General features: G+C 28.5%; 1 protein-coding gene across 1 annotated transcript in view; it reads left to right on the top strand.

Moving 5' to 3' along the window:
- The first annotated feature begins 2,016 nt into the window (after positions 1-2,016).
- Positions 2,017-19,251, top strand: part of unc80 (unc80, NALCN channel complex subunit) — a 52,400-nt gene continuing 35,165 nt past the window's right edge. Inside the window, exons 1-14 of the mRNA XM_088186004.1 lie at positions 2,017-2,183; positions 5,534-5,688; positions 10,319-10,345; positions 11,079-11,099; positions 11,382-11,527; positions 15,686-15,848; positions 16,307-16,514; positions 16,578-16,675; positions 16,879-16,974; positions 17,043-17,230; positions 17,285-17,461; positions 17,532-17,895; positions 17,958-18,109; positions 18,474-18,503. Coding sequence (XP_088042130.1) covers positions 2,102-2,183; positions 5,534-5,688; positions 10,319-10,345; positions 11,079-11,099; positions 11,382-11,527; positions 15,686-15,848; positions 16,307-16,514; positions 16,578-16,675; positions 16,879-16,974; positions 17,043-17,230; positions 17,285-17,461; positions 17,532-17,895; positions 17,958-18,109; positions 18,474-18,503 — 1,907 coding nt within the window. The 5' untranslated portion in view covers positions 2,017-2,101. The remainder of the gene's footprint in view (positions 2,184-5,533; positions 5,689-10,318; positions 10,346-11,078; positions 11,100-11,381; positions 11,528-15,685; positions 15,849-16,306; positions 16,515-16,577; positions 16,676-16,878; positions 16,975-17,042; positions 17,231-17,284; positions 17,462-17,531; positions 17,896-17,957; positions 18,110-18,473; positions 18,504-19,251) is intronic.

Below are 19,251 nucleotides of genomic sequence, written 5' to 3'. Positions count from 1 at the left end.
TTCGTTTACTTAAAATTATAAAATATAAATTAAGTTTGCTTTAATAAAAAACTTTCAATATTAATTAGGTTAATCCCCTACAATAAACTTTATTTTATTGTTCCCTTCTGCTTTCAAGCAATATGAGCATATAAAAAAAATTCTTATAAAAAAGTATTTCTTTTTGTAATACCGGTAATATTGGCCTCAATAACGGTATTACCGGTATTGTCCTAGACAATTTTTAGTCCTAAACAATTTGCCTTAACATATGCAATTTTTTGTTTTTCAATCATTGATCTAAAAAATATTTAAAAAAAACTAATTCCTTTTGTAATAACGGTAGTATCGAAGAGTAATTTATCCTCAATACCGATATTACCGGTAAGCATAAAAAATCTTTTCATAAAAATAAATATATTAATAAAATGTGTCGGAACTACCCATAACCGTTGTGTTGAAAAAATCTTAAAAACTTTTAACGAAATCAATAATATCCAAGATGACCTATAATCATTTCATTGATATCAGTTGTGTAGGCCAATTAATTTGAATCATTCGAAACTATCTACAAAAAATTAACAAAATACGGTCAGCTACGGATATCATTACCGAACAGATGTGTCGCTGAATTGTAACATTCCAAAAATAAATTTATTGAGATATATTAGAGACGTTGAACTTCTCCTTTTCGCAATACAATATAAGCAGAACTTCACTTTGAATTGTAATAAACAAAAGTGAAGCCGACCTGCACCAAGGGGAGCAAGGGTAAATCGATCGATACGACCCTTAGAAGCCCAAGAATATCAGCCGCTTTCACTTTGACCGTACAATCTGGTCCAATCTAATAGTTATCCCAAATTACAAAGACTTCAACTCGATACGAACTAAGTGGGAACTAAGATAACCCGGCGATAAAAACTGCACGTATAAATTCTGCCAAGTATGTGCAAGACTATTTTCACTACCCTTTAAAGATATCAAATTTGACTTGACCGCTTAAGGATGGGTCCTGGATTTTCGATTTATATTGCTTAATATTAATATTATTTTATTATAAAAAAAACTGTTTTTTGTAGTAAATGTTCTAAGGATAACAATTTTATTTTTTGCAGAATATTTATTATTTACCTAAAAAAAGAGGGAAGAAAATAAGGACAGCTTGGATGAAACCCTTACCGATTTATATGACGAAATTTACGGTGTGTTCGATCAATGCTTCCACAGGAAACGAGCTCACGGGATGTAAGGTATACCCAAAATGATTTTCTAGAAACGTAATCATAATACTCAAAAGGAAACATGTCTTCACAAATTTTGGAAAGCATCAAGAAGCCCGCTTGCCTTAACAGAGTTTCGAGCCTTACGGGTCCAATCTAAGATAAGGATAATCTCATGCTACCGAGAATGTGGAAATTTTCATATCAGTGATCCCGGAAGGTTTTGGAGATTCTTCGATCTTAGCGGTGTGTACAATCAAGTCATGTTGGTCAGATTTGTATTAAAAAAATAAAATCAAATATGAAGTAAGAAGCTTTTAGACTTAGATTAAATTTACTAAGCCCATATTTGATGTCAGAGAGTTATAATCTTAAAATCGATAAAGCTGGGTATGTATTTAACTAACGACATTGAGATAAAAATAAATAACGGCACTAACAACCAGTATAGAATATTTTGTAACGGTCCGTACCGGCTGAATGTGTAAAATATCATCTCGAATATTTCGGCCGATAAGCTCATAGCACATGCTATGCCAGGTACTGCCAGTTTGTTTATAAATAATCCAAAAGCTCATATATTATATATTTTATTATACAAAAATATTACAAATTTTATAAACCATAAAATAATATCCATCAAAAACACCACTGCCAGTCAAATACTCCGAAATGTCTGAAAATCGCGCAGCCGTACTAGATTACAGGTTTTCAGCTGAACGGGCCCGGGTGGCTGTGTGAACTCACCCTTATGTATGTGTGTGTGTGTGTTCGTCTACCCCTACTATGTATGGGTAGAGAGTATACAGAGAGAGAGCAAACGGAGGCTTCGGCTGCGCGGGACAGACGTGTCCCGGATCCCGCTCGGAGGTCCCGTTCCGCCGGGATGACGCCCCCCGATGCCCAGGGGCGTAGCCGCCGCCCCCTCTAAGATTGAAGACCCAGCCGAGAGGACTGCCGCTAATACACCATGGGAAAAACGTGAGTCTGATCCATAGGATTTCCGTTAAGTGCAAGTGTAAGCGTGGCGATTTATCACTGTGGGTGATTATAGCGTGTGTTTACACAATCAAATTAGCGATTGTTTTATTATTTATTTATTTGTATTGGAAAAACTATTATTTTATTATTAAATTCAGTATTTTTCAGCAAAAAATAAACTTAATTATACATTTAATATTTTTTTACTGTAATAATCTTCTGTTTTAAACAATCGTTAATATGATTGTGTAGATAATCTTATATTTTAAAAAGACATTCATATTTAACGAGTTATATAATAACAGTGTCTACTGTGATTTACGTAATCTAAAGGTGATCATACCTATTGATTGTGTTGTGATGCAAATTAATATTAACGATGCTTCACTAAGCTTTATATTCTATGTGTTATTAATAACTCTGTTAATGGATTTATATGTTTACCGTAACATATTTATTTACTTCAAATTTAATGAAAGATTGCTTTAGATCAATTTAAGGATAGAACTTCATAACAGAAATATAGCTTTAGAATATAAAAAATATCCTTATGAATTTGAGAAAAAATAATCATTAAATTATTACTTCATATTGTTTTTTTAATAACCGAATATTGTGATCAGTATAAAATTTAGATATTATAGTTTTATCCTATATTTTTCTATAGAAGATTTGAATAAAGTTAATATATCTAAGACCTTTTATCTTTATATAAAATAAACTAAAACTATTGATAAACATAAACAATATACTTATTTTTCTTTCATATATGTATATATAGTATATCTTCAAACAGCATAATTTTCTTCTAGCTTGACTTGTATTTTTATATATATTTTACAGAATCGTAATTATTTTCCTTATATTAAATTTGAGTCATTAAGAGTATCTAAAAAATAGTATAGGTATAATATATTTATCAAGTGTTTTTTTTAATACATATATGATATATTCTATGGGCTGTATTACATATGTATGTATGTTACAGTGAATGTGTATTACCATTACAGTTATATTTTTAGTAGCGTTTCAGTGAAATCATACCCGAATACATTACTACTAGCGAAAATATAATTTAACTTATAGGCGATAGTGGAATTATATTCGACTCTAAAATGACAATGAAACTCAATTTAACAGATTTAAAACGTCTATTTGCTGTAATATGATAATCTAACCTAACCTAACCTAACAGAGTTTGAGATGCCAACAAGATTTGCCAAGTTGGGTTACGCCCCTACTAATAGCTCTAAAGCAAACTTCTGTTTATATTTTTAACAAATTAATAAAAATTAAAATTATTACTACATTTTTTAAATATTTATCAATCAATCGCAGTAATGATAAGTATCGTGTGCTATAAAGCTAATGTAGGGCGTAAACCCAAACTTTCCATCTCTTTCTCAATTATGAATAATCATGAAACGGATAGCTCTCAAACTGACTGTCTTAACGCAAATAGAGTATAAAAACTTCTGATATGAATGTATTTCTCAAAGTATGTTCAAACCAAATTTTGGTCAATAGGTGTACGCAAAAACAATTATCACTCCTCAAAAGTCAAAAATTCACGTCAAAAGCAATAAAATCGTGTCGGCGCCGTCGCAGTGGAATAAAATCGTGCCGTCACTGTCGTTTCCACTGCACAAAATTTGGTTTATATGTTCCTTATTTAATTTTTAATATTAATATAAAACTTTATTTACGATTTTATTGCTTTTGACGTGGATTCTAAACAGGGACGTCATTTTCTGGTGGGGAGGAGGGGGAAGCCGGATGTTGTATGAAATTTTTTGAAAGCAGCCAAATGGTTAATAAGGGAAAACATTATTTTTTATATGATAAAATAATGATAAAAATATCGAGCGTATGTCCGTATCGTGTGCTTTAGAAGTAACAGTAGGGCGTAAACCCAAACTTGCAATATTTTTCTCAATTATGTATAATAATGAAATGGATAGCTCTCGAACTGACTGTGTTAACGCAAATATAGTATAAATGAATTAACCAAAAAACTTTCCTTTAGCTAGTTTATAATTTAATTGATAGCCGCTAGTGAAATTATATGCAGCTTTAAAATTTCAATTTGACAGTTGCGAAACGTCCATTTGATAACCAAACTAATAATATTTTTTTTAAATAACAACAATTTTTGAACTTTCTATAGGTTAATTCATTTGAGGCTTAAACAGCAAATAGTTGTTGATTGTTAAGCTTCATTGACATTTAAGAGCAGCATATAATTTCACTCTTAGCTATCAGTTAAATTATATTTTCGCTAGTAGAAATATATATCTACCGGTATAAACGTATTCACATATGATTTCACTGAAACAGTTAGTGAAATTATATTAACACTATACCTTTACTGTAACATTTGCACAATTAAGCTCGATAGGCGTTAGCCTAATACGGGGAAAATACAATCAACACAAAGTTGAATGATCTATTTTATGAATAATCAACTATTGCACGATTTAGTTATATTTTATTTTAAATATTTATCAGAATATTCATCTTTAAGATTAGGTAAATCTGAAAAATCTTAATATGTGATAATCGATCTAAATTATAATTATATAGATAGAAATTGAAAACCACTAGCTTCTTGTATGATTCGAATTCAATTCCCTGATCTATCCTTTTGGTTAAATTGTGTACAATATTATTGATTAAATTATGTGTTTCTAAGGTTAAAAACATTTTTAAATGCATTTATTGAATTTTACTTTAACAATAAAATTTCAAAAGCTGCAGTGTTTTTCAATTTAAGGTGAGGAATTAATAAAAATATTTAAAATATTTTGATAGTGAATCAAAAATTCAACAGCATTTCTCCAAAAACCTATAGTAATTTTAATTTAAGTGTGGTATTTATATGTTAAACATTAATGAGATATGTATCAATTAAAAGCAGTTACACAAAATTTCATAAAGTAAAATAGCATTTTTTCAATAAAAAATTCCTCCATATTTTATTTTATAATATAGTCAATTAAAGTTAAAATATCTGATTATTTCACTGGGTTCACATTTATGTCATATATGATTAATAAAATATTTTTTCTTATTAAAAAAAAGTTTTTATTAAAAATAAAACTTGATTTCTTGTTTCTTCTGTGAAACGATATACATACATTATTATATAATGAAAATTTAGTTACATTTAATTATCTTAAGAAACACATATATGAACTTTATGCATTTGGCAAGATGCTTAACACACTTCATATAACAATAATAAATAATGATTATTCCAACGGTTTAATGTTATAAATTAACACTTTTGATGTACGTTTACTGCTTGTCTATTTTTTCGTTTCATAGCTTCTCCGCCATTTTTATTACAGATAAAAGCCAAAAAATGAAGCAAAAAGATGCTTCATCACAAGAAGACACCCTCAACGACCAAGTCCTGCCAATTCCTATACAGATATTCCTATGGAGGCAGATATCTCCGTTCATCAGGCCGAAGCTTGGAAAGCTACACGAAGCGACGTGCATGGTATGTTAGGATGTTCCACTTAAACTTTACGTGCCAAGATTACAAAAATCATATGGGATAGAATATGAGATACAGGGTGTGTAGAAAACGATACGTGTTGCAAATAAAATATCAAACTAAATAACTAATCATCAGATCTGAAATAAATAGTAATATAATTGTAAAAGACTTCTGATATTGTATAATAATACATACTGTAAATGATTAAATCCATGTAATAACAATCAATGATATTGCTTTAAATAATTTACAACATTGTACAGCATAAAATAAATAGCTAAGCATAAGTCTTTTGATATCAGTTGTTCTTATATAAATCCACAGATATAGAATAGACCATTTTTAGTCAAATTTCCAATGCGCATCAAGTCGTATAAACGATTTATAAGATAGAAATTGCCTTTATAAATAGCTATTCAAATACTATGATTAATTGTCTCAAAATTTTATATTCCTTCACTTTGTATAAATCGGCAATATCGGATTAAATATAATGAAAAGATGAAAAAAGCTTACGCATTATTGTTAATACTAGATAAGCTAGTAAACGCCTCATAAAAACATCAATATTTTAAATAACTATCCTCCATATTTTTAACGTTTTTAATTGATGAAACATCTATTCGTAACAATTTACACAAAACCAATAACAATTTAGTTTAAAAATATGTGATAAATCACGGTTAAATATGGATTAATTCATTATTTAAATCTAATACGACATCGTAATTTTCTCACCCTGTGTCTAAGTATTGAAAGGTGTGCCATTTTCATTGTTAAACAATAATTATGATTAAAAAGCCATTTCCCTACAAAGATAAGGGAATGGCGTCGCAATGTCGAACCCTGCCATTTCACAAACAGGGGTGGGTTCTGTTGTGCTTGGCATTGTTTACCCTGCACCCAGTGTGTGTGTATAGATAGATATAGGTGTATATAGCACTATGACACAATTATAGTAATTGGTCGTCAACATAAAAAAAACCTCAAAGGACAGTCTCTCAGAAAACGATTCCGATAATGGAGTCGGTTGATATTTTCGATAACGAAATATAGGCGAGGCTATCTCTCCGATGCGACTTTTATGGGCTTTAGAATCAATTTGGTGGAAATACGTGGAGTGTAAATAAAATAAAAGTGTAAATGTAAATATGGCTTGTAAATAATCGCCAAGCGACCGAAACCTGTCATAACCGCGGATTTTCGCATCATGAGTGTTTAAAAGCTTTCGCTCAACTTTTATGTGTGTGTAATATATTTTTGATGGACAGTTTTATACGAGTGTAACAATAAAAAAGGTAATCGCAAGGGTCTCTTTTTTGTTGGAAAAATGTAAAGTATCCAACACATCTAAAAATATATACATTATTATCACTATTAAATACAACGAAGTTAAACTTGAATAATAATAATTAAAGTAAGTTTATAATATTACGCTTTAAGCTCCGGATGAAATTTTTGCATTCTATTTCCCTTAAACCTCCAGAGTTTGGTTGTTAAAGTAACGTACGGGTCCCAGTGGACCATGATAATGTACCAGATTTAACCACGAGATGTATGCAAATGTATATACTGTGTACATATGTATGTAAGTTAGTATACATAAGTTTAAAAGGTCAAAGTGGAGGGTTAATTAAAATCTAAAAATATTATGACTATTGAGTTAAAAATACAAACAGCTTTCTATATTTATTATTCAAATATATATTTTGTATAAATAAAATTTTAAATATTATTTTTATTTCATGTACAATAATATTTCAGTCATAAAGATAAGATACCTAGATAGTATATCAATAAATATTTGAGTATAAAAATCATTAAAAAAACTGTAATTTTGGTATATTTTTAATATAACAATGTTTTAGATTGACCTGTTTTTACCCTAAATATTAAATAATCTGATTTATAATATATGTACAATTCTGATATTTTATTTGTTTTTAATGCATTTATATTTTATTAGTTATGGTTAATCAGTTTGGTAATCTAAATTTGCCATTTACAAAAAAAGCTATACGTAACAAATTAAAAACTAGTTCACCATTAATTATTAATATAAATTAGATCATTGCGTATTTTATATTAATTATTTTATTACTATAAAAAAAATCGAAGATTACTTTATTATTTTATTACTATAAAAAAATCAGATTATTGCTTTCATTATTCAAAATTAAAAAGAAAATGTAATTGATTATGTAAATTAGTATAAAACGTAAATTAACTAAATACGAAATAATAAAACTAAAAATTTTATATATTAAATAATAAAAATGAAAAAAATACTAAAAAACGCGATTTTTTAACAAAAAATCGATCTTTTCTACAATAAAAATGTTTATTATAGAGTCAAAATTCATTTATAAATTAGTTATGTCTTTAAAAATATTAGTTGAAATGCTAGTAAATTTTACTAAACAAATAGAAAAATAATTCATCATTACAGATACACAAAATGATGATTTTGTAAAAAAAAACATTATAAATGTTTTCTGCAGAAAAAAAATTTACAAATATTCCATAAAAAACATACTTTTATTCTTATATACTAAAACATAACTTAAAATTTAATAATTAATTATGTACTAAAAAAAATCAGCAAAAATTCAATTTCTTCAATAAAGGTTTTTTGATAAAAATTTCCAACATAGAAACCCAAAAATTTAGATTCTACAAAAAAAACATACTAAATATTTTCTGCAGATTTTTTTTTACAAATATTCAATAAAAATCATTCTTTTATTCGCAGATACTAAAACTATGTAATAATAAAAATGCAAAAACCCATTGTAAATCAGTTAGTGCTTTGAAAAAAATAGTTGAAAATATAAATAGTTTATTTTTGCTATAAAATTTTTGTAAGCAAATAAAATAATAGTTACAAAAAAACTTTGTAAAAAAACATTATATTTTTTTCAGAAAAAACTAACAAAAATGCAATTTCCTTAACAAAAGTTTTTCTACAATAAAAATATTAACCATAGAGCTCAAGACTTATTTTTAAATTAGTTACCACTTTGGTTAATTCAGATTCAGAAAATAAATAAAAAATTTGCTCCACTTTTGCAATAAATAATTGCAATAAATAAATATAAAATACATCACTACAAATACAAAAATTACGATTTTTTTAATGAATATAATAAATAACCTAATATAATATATATTTTCTACAGAACAAAAACATATCAACAACTTAAAAATCATATTTATAATCTAAGAGACTAGTACTTTTAATTAATTAAATACGTAAAAATAAAAACGCAAAAAATACTAAAATGTATTTTTTAGCAAATAGTCTACTTTTTTCTACAATAAAAAAATTTAATATAGAGCTCAATATTTTATTATGTAATACTTTAAAAATTTCAGTAAGATACATTAATAATTTAACTGCAGTATTAAATTTTGTTAAACAAAAAAGAATACGTCACTTCCATAACGAAAATTACGATTTTACTTAAAAGCGTCATATTTTCGATTCGAAATATTCTACCAATAATCTCAAAATCTTACTTATTATTTTAGATACTAATCTTAAAAATATTTGAAATATTTCATTTATTTTTAGGCGATTTTTTTAACAAAAGTATTTTTACAATGAAAATTTACAACATTATTAAATTATTAATTACCGTAAATTTAAGTTAGAAACATTAATAATATATTTTCTAAACTCAATTGTATAATATAAATAAAATATAATACATCACTTAATTTACAAAAACTGACGATTTTTTAGAAAATATGATAGTATTATTAACAGAAAAATTCTAAAAATATGTATTAAATATAAAATATTTAATTCAATAAAGTATCGAAAGATTTTTTTAAGCAAAAACTTTTTAACAATAATCTATAAAAATCTTACATATTATTTAGAAACTTAACTTCAAATAAATTAAATATTAAATATGAAATATTGTTAAAATAGTGATTTCTTACCAAAAAATTAGCATTTTCTTCACTAAAAATTACCACATAGTTTATAAATTATGAAAGCATATAATTTTATCCTAATCTATAATAATAGTAATAATAAAATACTAAATACTGTTGATTATATTGTCAAATTAATTTGGTATGTAATTTTATATATAAGTCATATTATCTTTATGTAAAAAATATGTAAAATCATTATACAATCTTAATATAATATTATGGATACATACATTAATAAATGCGTACAAATCGTATTAATGTATGTATGTATAAAGCTAAATTAATTTATAATGAAATATTAAAGCACCACTCCGAGTAAACTTTGTCAAACTTACTTCATAAAATAACCTCAAAATCGATGCCTTTGCAACGCAATAGATGTATGTTAAATGTATGCCATATATAATACATACGTTATATAAATATAAATGTTATATATTATATACAAAAATATTCATGTGTGCTGTGTTTTCATTGAAAAAAAATGTAAAAAATCACGCTTCTAGGTTATGACGATGTATTAGGTTAGATGTGTTTTTTCATGTTATATGTACATGTTTCATGATGTTCTAACTGTTTTACCCCACAATCGCTGTTATCCTGTTGCCATGTCTCGTCGCTGTATCCATGTCTCATCCCAACTGTTTGGCTGTTGTGTTTTGTGTGTTTTGTCACCGTGACACAGTTCTGTCAGCACGCTCCTGGACATCACGTGAGTAACAACTAATTGCTTTTGTCCTTATAAGCGACGATTCGCTGAAACATTGAGGTTTTTTCATTCGGAAATTTTTTTACACATCTAGGTTATGTTCCATGTAGCAACGATTTTAAATAAAAGCGTATCATATACATTCTTCTGTTTTGCTTTACTTAATAAAATAAACAGTAGAATATATGTTGTTAATGTTCAAATTCATAGAAAACGATAGTAATATTTTATATTTAACAGATTCGAAATCAGAGCAATGGATGGTGGAAAATAAATAAATAAAATGCTACGTACTGCTAATTTAATTTTCTCATAAAAAATGCGTGAGCGTAAAAGGTTAACGAATGAAACCTCGGTGTTGCCTCGAATCATTTTTTACGACGAAATGCTTTAAACGAATATTAAATATGCAATATTTTGGGACAAATTATTCGCTTTTATGTTTATACATAATTGAATCAAAGGATCAAAAAGACCAGTGGATAAATTTTACAATAATCTGCTCTAAATGTACATTATATGCATAAGTGTATTATAAACACAACAATGCATGCTAATCACTGGAAGCTTGAATCCTTATCACTATGCTTTTTGTATATTAGCATAAAGTCTATGCTTTGCTTACGCTTTTATTGTAAAAAATGTACAATTACGAATCATTAAAAAACCAGCCACATATATAATACATCGTATTTATAATGTCATTAATAAATATGTTTTATATTTTGCATCAAAGGAAACGAAAGAGGCATGCAAAGTAAGTATTGTTTTATACTGTTTTAATTTATAAATATCAATAATACTACCACTTTATTTATCTATATAGGATTAAAATCATATAACATTATATTAGACAACTCTGAATGCTCCATAAAACATAATCATCTCGTATAGGGAATTGTGTCTCACGAAGGATACATTTTAGGGACAATTTGGCGACTTATCTCTCGCTCTTTGATATTTTATTGCTATGGGAATATACTCCATGGAGCTCCCTTAAGGCTATTTTTTATACATATATATTCTGCGTCTATTTTAGTCTTTCGAGAAGGTCTTGGTGCAAAATATTCAATTCGGCCTGTCACCAAGTCTCACCGAAGCCATCCAATCTATACCAAGATGGAGATTGATTCAAGCTGCTCTTCCACACGTGATGCACGCTTCAGCCACATTTCTACACAACAGGTATGCAATGAATATTATATCAATTATGTATTAAGAATGACGTTGTATGGTGTTTGTGCGTCATAAATTTAAAAACATTGACATACGTGGCAAAAATTAAGATATACGAACACAGTAGGGAGATCCCGCGTTTGTTCGTGCAAATTAGGGGTCCTAAGGGTCAATTTCGGACCGGTGTGAAAACACGATAATTTTCACGCACGTTTCACAACGACAACGAAAAGTCTACCCTATACGCTGATTTGATAAATTAGAATATATACCCATTAAACAAACACGAATTTTGCTTTGCAAGGATATGATACCTAAGCTAGGATCTTTGGTAATATATATTTATAACAGTTTGAAAAGTAGCTGTACAAGTCGTATGGAATATCGAGTAAAACTCTTGTAGATTACACGTAGCTCTGACTGGTGTGAATGCAACTGAACTCTCATGATTCCAAGTCGGAAGTGAAGTGATATTACAGACATAAATACCCTTGAGAATTAGGGGTAAATCCAATGATTCATCTAATCCTCTATTATCGAACTAGTGTTGAACAAGATTATTTGTTATTGTCTAATACATATATTATAACTGCGTGTGATCGATTCGAAATCGGTACATACTTTTCTTACTTGCACTTATTTGTCAACGTTTCGACCACCGAGATGGGATCATCGTCTTGGACTTAATGAGTTTGCAATTTGTTTGCTTGTTTGTTGCACATGTGCACTCATTTTTAAATTGGTTTAAAAACAGTTCCCAAGTATTTGAAACTGCTTTCACGTCGTCTCTTTTATTTAGTCTTATTTACCTTTTAATTTCGATTTCAATTGCGGGTTTTTCCTTTTTCTTAAGATTTTGCTTGTATCAAAATTCATATAATCTTGTAAAAAATTTCAGAGAAAATCGTAAAAAAAAGTATTAAAATCTTTGTTATCTTTGTCCAGAAAATAGTGACACATATTGTGTTTAAATATAAGTATACATTTATATTATATTTTTCATAAGCACCCTCGGCATATTTAAAGTAATTCCTGTAAAAAACTATATATTTTTTTATATATTTATCCTTTGTTTATCCTTTATCATGAACATATAATATTTTTACTTTAGAAAGATAAAAAAATCATCATTCATGAATATGTTTGTCAAATTGCTTTTCTGTGGTGACTATTAAACATTTGTGATTTGCCATTGAAAAAATCTATTATGCAAAAATTTGCCACTTTTTTTTTAATTTAAATAATCTATAATACTAAGGACTTTTTCACACAACAGCTATTTATACCATACAGTATGAAACAGCAAAGATGTTGTTATCCCATATATTTACATATAATTTAATGCTTTAAATAAAATGCATTTTAATTGTAATATGTTTCAAAAAAATTACACAGTTGATACTACACTCTGTTCAGAAATCAGAGTCAGTAAACATAAATTTAAAATTTTATCGATGCACTATCACTAAAAAACTTACCATACACTTTTCAACTAATTTATTATTGTAATCGTTTCTTAAAAGTTTTTTTTTAAATGTGCATATTTGAAAAGATCGATTTATTTGCCTGTGTCATGCGTTCTTAAAATGTGCAAATTGTAATATACGTAATAAAACACATACATATGTATAAAAGTGAGTAATAACTATAGATTTCAACCATTGAAAACTGTTTTTTTTTTTTAAAAAAACTTTTTTTAATTAATTGGTTAATGTTTATGGAACATTTAAATACATAATTTTATCGAAATTATTGTGTATACAATAGCTAATAATATTTGGAACGTATTTATTACACATAAATATTAGTAAACATTAATAAAGGGGGACCTTTTAAATATTTTGTTACGTTAAGCGAACGAATTCTATGAATTTTAGTCATAGTAGATACGGCTGATAAACAGTAAATTCATAAATATTTTTCGAAGGCTTTAAAGCATTTTTTTAGCAGAAGAGTCTTATTGTCTTGCATTTCAAAACAAAATAAAGGTGCATTATAGACCTTAGATATTATTTATCCAAACCTTACCCAATTACTTTGATAAATAATATGAATATGCTGAAAGTAAAATAAATATTTAAAGACAATATGAAATGATTTTTGAGAATATCGCATATTTTAACTAACCATATTTTACTCTCACTGCATTTTAACTGCTACTGTAATACAATTCAGGTGCTTAATTATTAATATTTCTGCACTATTCGAATATTAAATAAAAAATGTATGAAATATTCGTAATTTTTTTTTCTCGGTTTTTACCGTTTTTATTTAACCACTAAATGCAAAAATCAATTTATTGCCTGTAAAATATTATTTAATAAAATAAAATATTGCATAATAATAATTATTTTAACTAATTATTAATTACTTTCATATTCGCATATTATGGACGTCATTTCAGTTTTTTTAAATCATCAGAATTAAGGTCCGCTGCTATTGAATTAATTAAGCAAAATTGATGGAACATTTTATGTATCGAATTTATTGTATATACAGCCAATAATGTTTGGAATGAACTTTATATACATAAAGATAGTTAAATAATAATAAAGGATCGCCCTATTTACGTTTTGTTTCGTTCAACGAACGAATTCTATGAATTTTGGTCATAGTAGATACGGCCGTTAATGCCGCCATTCACAAATGTTTTTCGATGGCTTTAATGCATTTTTTTAAAAAAGCGTTTCATTGTCTCGCATTTTGAGACAAAATAAAGGCGCATAAAGACCATGGATTTTGGAGCGGCACTAGTCACTTGGGTATGTTGAGAGAAAACGACTACCTGTTTTGCTCAAGTATGCAAAGATTTATTTTATTTCATTCGAGATAGTATAAAATAATATTCAATCAATAATTTAAATATTTATATAGTTGAAAATAATTCCAATATTCGATTGAGAATCCTAAAAAAATTAGTCATGCAAAAAAATTAATCGAAATTTCATGTTATATTTATGTATTATACATGTGTATACTACAATATATACTGAATAATATTTATAAAATAAGGCAAAATGATCAATATGTAAGACATTGTTTTTTAATTAAGTACCTAAACTTTTGATAAAGAATAGAGTAATATTAAAATAATGGCAAATCGTTTAGAAAAAAATACAAAATTTTATTTTTTAATAGTATGTCAGTTATTAATGAGCTATCGTTTCTCGTTTCAATATTAATGGTTCTTTTAATTTTAAAAATTAAATTACTCACATAATTGCGATTTGCACCATTGAGTATTTGACGATCCCGCACGTTACAGGTGCAGGTGTATCGAACATTCAATTTTTTTTTTCAAAGAGCAACTCGATTATTCTTGACAAAAAAAAACAATTCCGAAATCTTGAAATTATATTTTAATAATTCCGGGATTCGTCAAAAAAGTTGTTCAATGTGACTAGAATTTATTTGAGATCTGAAACTTTCATAGCATTCAAAGCACTTATGTACATATATATATATATATATATATATATATATATATATATATATATATATATATATATATATATATATATATATATATATATATATATATATATATATATATATATATATATATATATATATATATATATATATATATATATATATTTACTGGCATATGAAAGTAGACTAACAAAATCAGTGTTGAATATTATTTAATAATCAGCAAAGAGGATCAAATAACGCAAATTATTAATGGCTATATTTAAAAAAAATATGTTTTTCTTATATATGTATAATTAAACGTGTAGTAATTATTGCACTTCAACAACAATTTAATTGTCAAAAATCACCAATGGTAAACTGAAGCAATACAAATAACACCCGCTGCTTCTTAGCGATAATGCATCGGTTCATACCACAGCATGAACCAGTACATTGTATAAAACAATTATTCCTTGTCAAATTCCATCATATAATGAAGTGATAGATTCACAATAACGCTTATGAAAAGTACTATAATAATTGCATAATAAATGCATCAATATAAAATTGATTTTGTATACACCACCTCAACCGTCTTAAATTAAACATAACCAACGTGTTAAAGAGCACATGAAGAGCCTTCACCCTTTCCAAAGTACTTACCAAATGCCACATTTCCCCTTGACCATAGCCCAGCGGTTTTAACAGCCTTCCACCCTTTAAATATCACTACACCACGCTTAAATTTAACAGGGTCAAAGACTTGCAGGGCTTGGGAGCAGTGGAAACCAAGCTTCTTTACACTCTCCATTGGATCATCCTGGACGCGGCTGAAGAATGTGCTGAGGCTGATTACGATAATGGAATTTTGCACAACAACCCATTCTACTATTTGTTCTCCATACCCAGTTTATCGGTGAGTAATGCCGTCCTTTTGTGTTGCGCTTTAATCATTTTTTTTATTGCACCCAAGTTATTTTTCGTAACGACATTCGCACGAAGACTCGCAGTTAATCTTTTATGACATTAAAAACATTTTTTTAAGCACCGTCTCGAGAGTTGTGACTCATGTTTTGCTATATTAAAACCTATTTTTAATACATCTACGAGACTTTTATTGAACGTTGTATCACAAGTTTCGCGACTAAACGACTCAATCACACGCATGCACATACTTATTCTGTCAATCAATGAAAAAATATGTGAAAGGCTTAATTCTAAACAGTTAAGATAGTTACAACGCATTCAAGGTGTCAAAGTGCAGCATTTTTATAAACATCTACGTACAGCATGTGACTCATACGATCTAGCGTCACTCCACCACGACACCTTGCAGATTAAGTGTATAATGTCATTTATTTTTTATATCTACAGTTGTTCATCTATTTATTCGCACCGATCGCTCAACACTTGAAAGAATCAGATTTTCAAAACTTCCGTCTAGAAAATGGCCTCAAAATATGGCAGGCTCTATGGGAGTTTAGAAGACCTGAAACGTCTTGCTTCACAGCTCTATGCAAACCGAGACCCAAATCTTTGGGTTCTGCTGTGGCTCACAGAGGAGGCGGAGATGTATTTATAGGTATTGTAGATTAAACTCATTATATAGTTTAAATAAATGCTTATGTATTATTAAAATCATCAGCAAAAACAACCAAAAGCGAATATATGACGGCTGAAAGTCCTCCGAGTCAAACGGTCAACGTTACATTTTCCGAGCAACAAACGAAGGCCGAAGAAGAAGTGAGTACCTTTTAAAAAATGTATTGTTATATTCAAAGCTTTGCAAAGCAACGCTTTTCTTTTATGCCTCTTTATTCGTGCATTGTTTGATAATCAAAAGGAAGCGTAAAACAATAGGTACACGCGTAAAGTCTTTAAAAAATAAGAGGATAAGAAAAATATTATATTAATACTGACGTATTTTTATTTATAATTAAATCTAGGTTCATGTAAGTCAGAGTTGGGTTTCATCGCCAAAAGACACTGTTTTTCCTGAAACTATACCAGAAGAAAGCTCCAGTACCGAAGAAGAACATCTCGTAAGAGCTACTTCATATCATAATAAAAATGCTTAGCTCTACCTCTTTGCTATATATATTTATTTAAGGTCATATTCCGTCTGCCTTCTGTACATAACAACACATCTGGCTTGCTCCGAGATCCATCTATATATACAGCAGATGCTAGTCTTCTTCATCAACCCGTTGGTAAAGCTTCAGTTCCTTCATCAACTCATGAAACTTCTAAACCGCCTTTGTCTGGTGCTAAAACTACTCCACTAATGCAAAAATTAAGGTAAAACATATCATACAGAAAAATCAGTTCTCAATCTAATTATTATATTTACAGTTCTTCAGATAAAGAATCTGTAGACAGTTGCGCAAAATCACCTCACGCCGCACCTTCTTCTAAAGGAGGAGATGTCTTAGCTGCAACTTTCTTAGATGTCGCTGTCTTGAGGTGTCTTTTCGTATCACAGTGGCAAGAAGAAGGAGTATATTGGGCTTTACATTATATTTACAATAGGTATGTAAGGTTTTATATGATACATATAATTAAAAATATATTTATATTAATTTAATACATATTTTTGCAGATTACGCGATATCAGTGATGATGTTTCGAATCAAAGCCAACCAAGAAAGAGAAGCAATTCCCTGCCGATACCAAAAATTGAAGTTTCTTTGTATCAAAGTCCCGAGTCTAAGAAGAGAGAGTCTTTGAAGAACTTCATGGAAGTTCCCGAATTAAAAGACACTTCACCTCTCTCTGAAAATCCTTTATGTACCACAAAAGTAGTAGAAGAACCTGTTAGCATCACAAGAAGAGCAAGCGAAAAAATCAAGAAGAGAATGAAGATGGCAGATTTGAAAGCATTCGTCGAGACAAAGTTGATGTCTAAATCCGAAAAAGCTCTAGAAAAGATTGGACAGGACGATTCTAAGCTTTATGAGCAATTAGTAAGATATTTTTACGATTATTTTTTTTTATTGCAAATTCATAATTGTTATGTATTTAATAGGAATATCACAGAAGCTTGGACACGGGAGATGTAGATAGGCCTTCTTCAGTTCTAAGCCGCAATTTCCCACCATTGTCTCCAGTTGTCAATAGGAATAAAGTTATGGCAATGCCTTCGAATCTTGTAAAAGGGAAAAGCATGCCAAGTTTAAGGTAAATAACTGTGTTTTTATCAGCACCAATATAAGATAAAACGAAATATAACAGGGATAAAATCAGGTCATATTAAAATACAGTGTTAGTCCCTAGTTTCATGTTCTAAAAGCATGTATCCTATTTCAAATCTAGGTGCGTCTATTAGCGGTCTATTTTATATGTCTATGTTATAGAGTTTAAATCTGAATTCCTTGGTTTCTCTCTATATTTATCTATTTACACAATGAATAAATTTCTAATGATATTTATTATATAGAAGCATTTTTAATGTACATATCAAACTCTTGTCTATATTATATTTTTCTGTATATATAACTCTATTTACTATCGTCACTCTTTATTCCCTCTTGAATACAAACAGCTGTCTGATAGACGAACTGACTGCTGGCGGGTAAGTTTCACAATGGGAAAAACGCTTATATAGAAAATACCTATTTAAAACTAATATCAGATTTTAATGTAGAAAGCTTGCCGAGTAGTAACACATCATCATTCAATTAGAACGTCAGTCGGTATTCATTTAAAAAAATATTTTTATACATATTTAAAAACATCACAGATTTTAAGTAGCATAGGAGAGAGGATTAATCTTTTTTGTATCCTACAGAGTTATAGATTTTTTTCTAATCAATAAAACCATTGAAAGGTTGAGCTCTATATTTGTTAAAGGTCTGTTCTTATTTTTTAAACCAAAGTATTTTATTATTAGTTAGTTGAAGGTCGTTTTTCAATACCTTAGATAAAGTTTCAAAGTTTTCAATATACCTTCCTATTAATATTGAGATTTTATTGTTACGCTTTGATGTTGTCTGTGAATAGTAGATTTAAAAATCGTAAAGCTAAGAATAGTTTTAGTTAAATTAAATTTTAATAGTCAATAATCTTATATGTAAAATTATGCGCTAATTCACAATCGTTTATAATATAATAATAAAAATATCAGGTGCGGTCAGTGAGATAACTTCCCTCTCGATCGCTCGCGTGTTTAGTGACGAGAGTGAGTGAGAGATAAGAGCATGCGGTTAGCATGCCTTTATCGCTCATTCACTCTCGCTACTTAACACGCGAGCGATCGAGAGGAAAAGTATTTCACCGCCCGTCCCGGATATGTTCCTATATATATGACTATATTTTTCGAA

Source organism: Plectrocnemia conspersa, unplaced genomic scaffold (assembly GCF_051122295.1).
Source record: "Plectrocnemia conspersa isolate PC_06_02 unplaced genomic scaffold, ASM5112229v1 ptg000005l, whole genome shotgun sequence".
Taxonomy (NCBI): domain Eukaryota; kingdom Metazoa; phylum Arthropoda; class Insecta; order Trichoptera; family Polycentropodidae; genus Plectrocnemia; species Plectrocnemia conspersa.
This window is presented reverse-complemented; position numbering and strand designations above follow the sequence as displayed.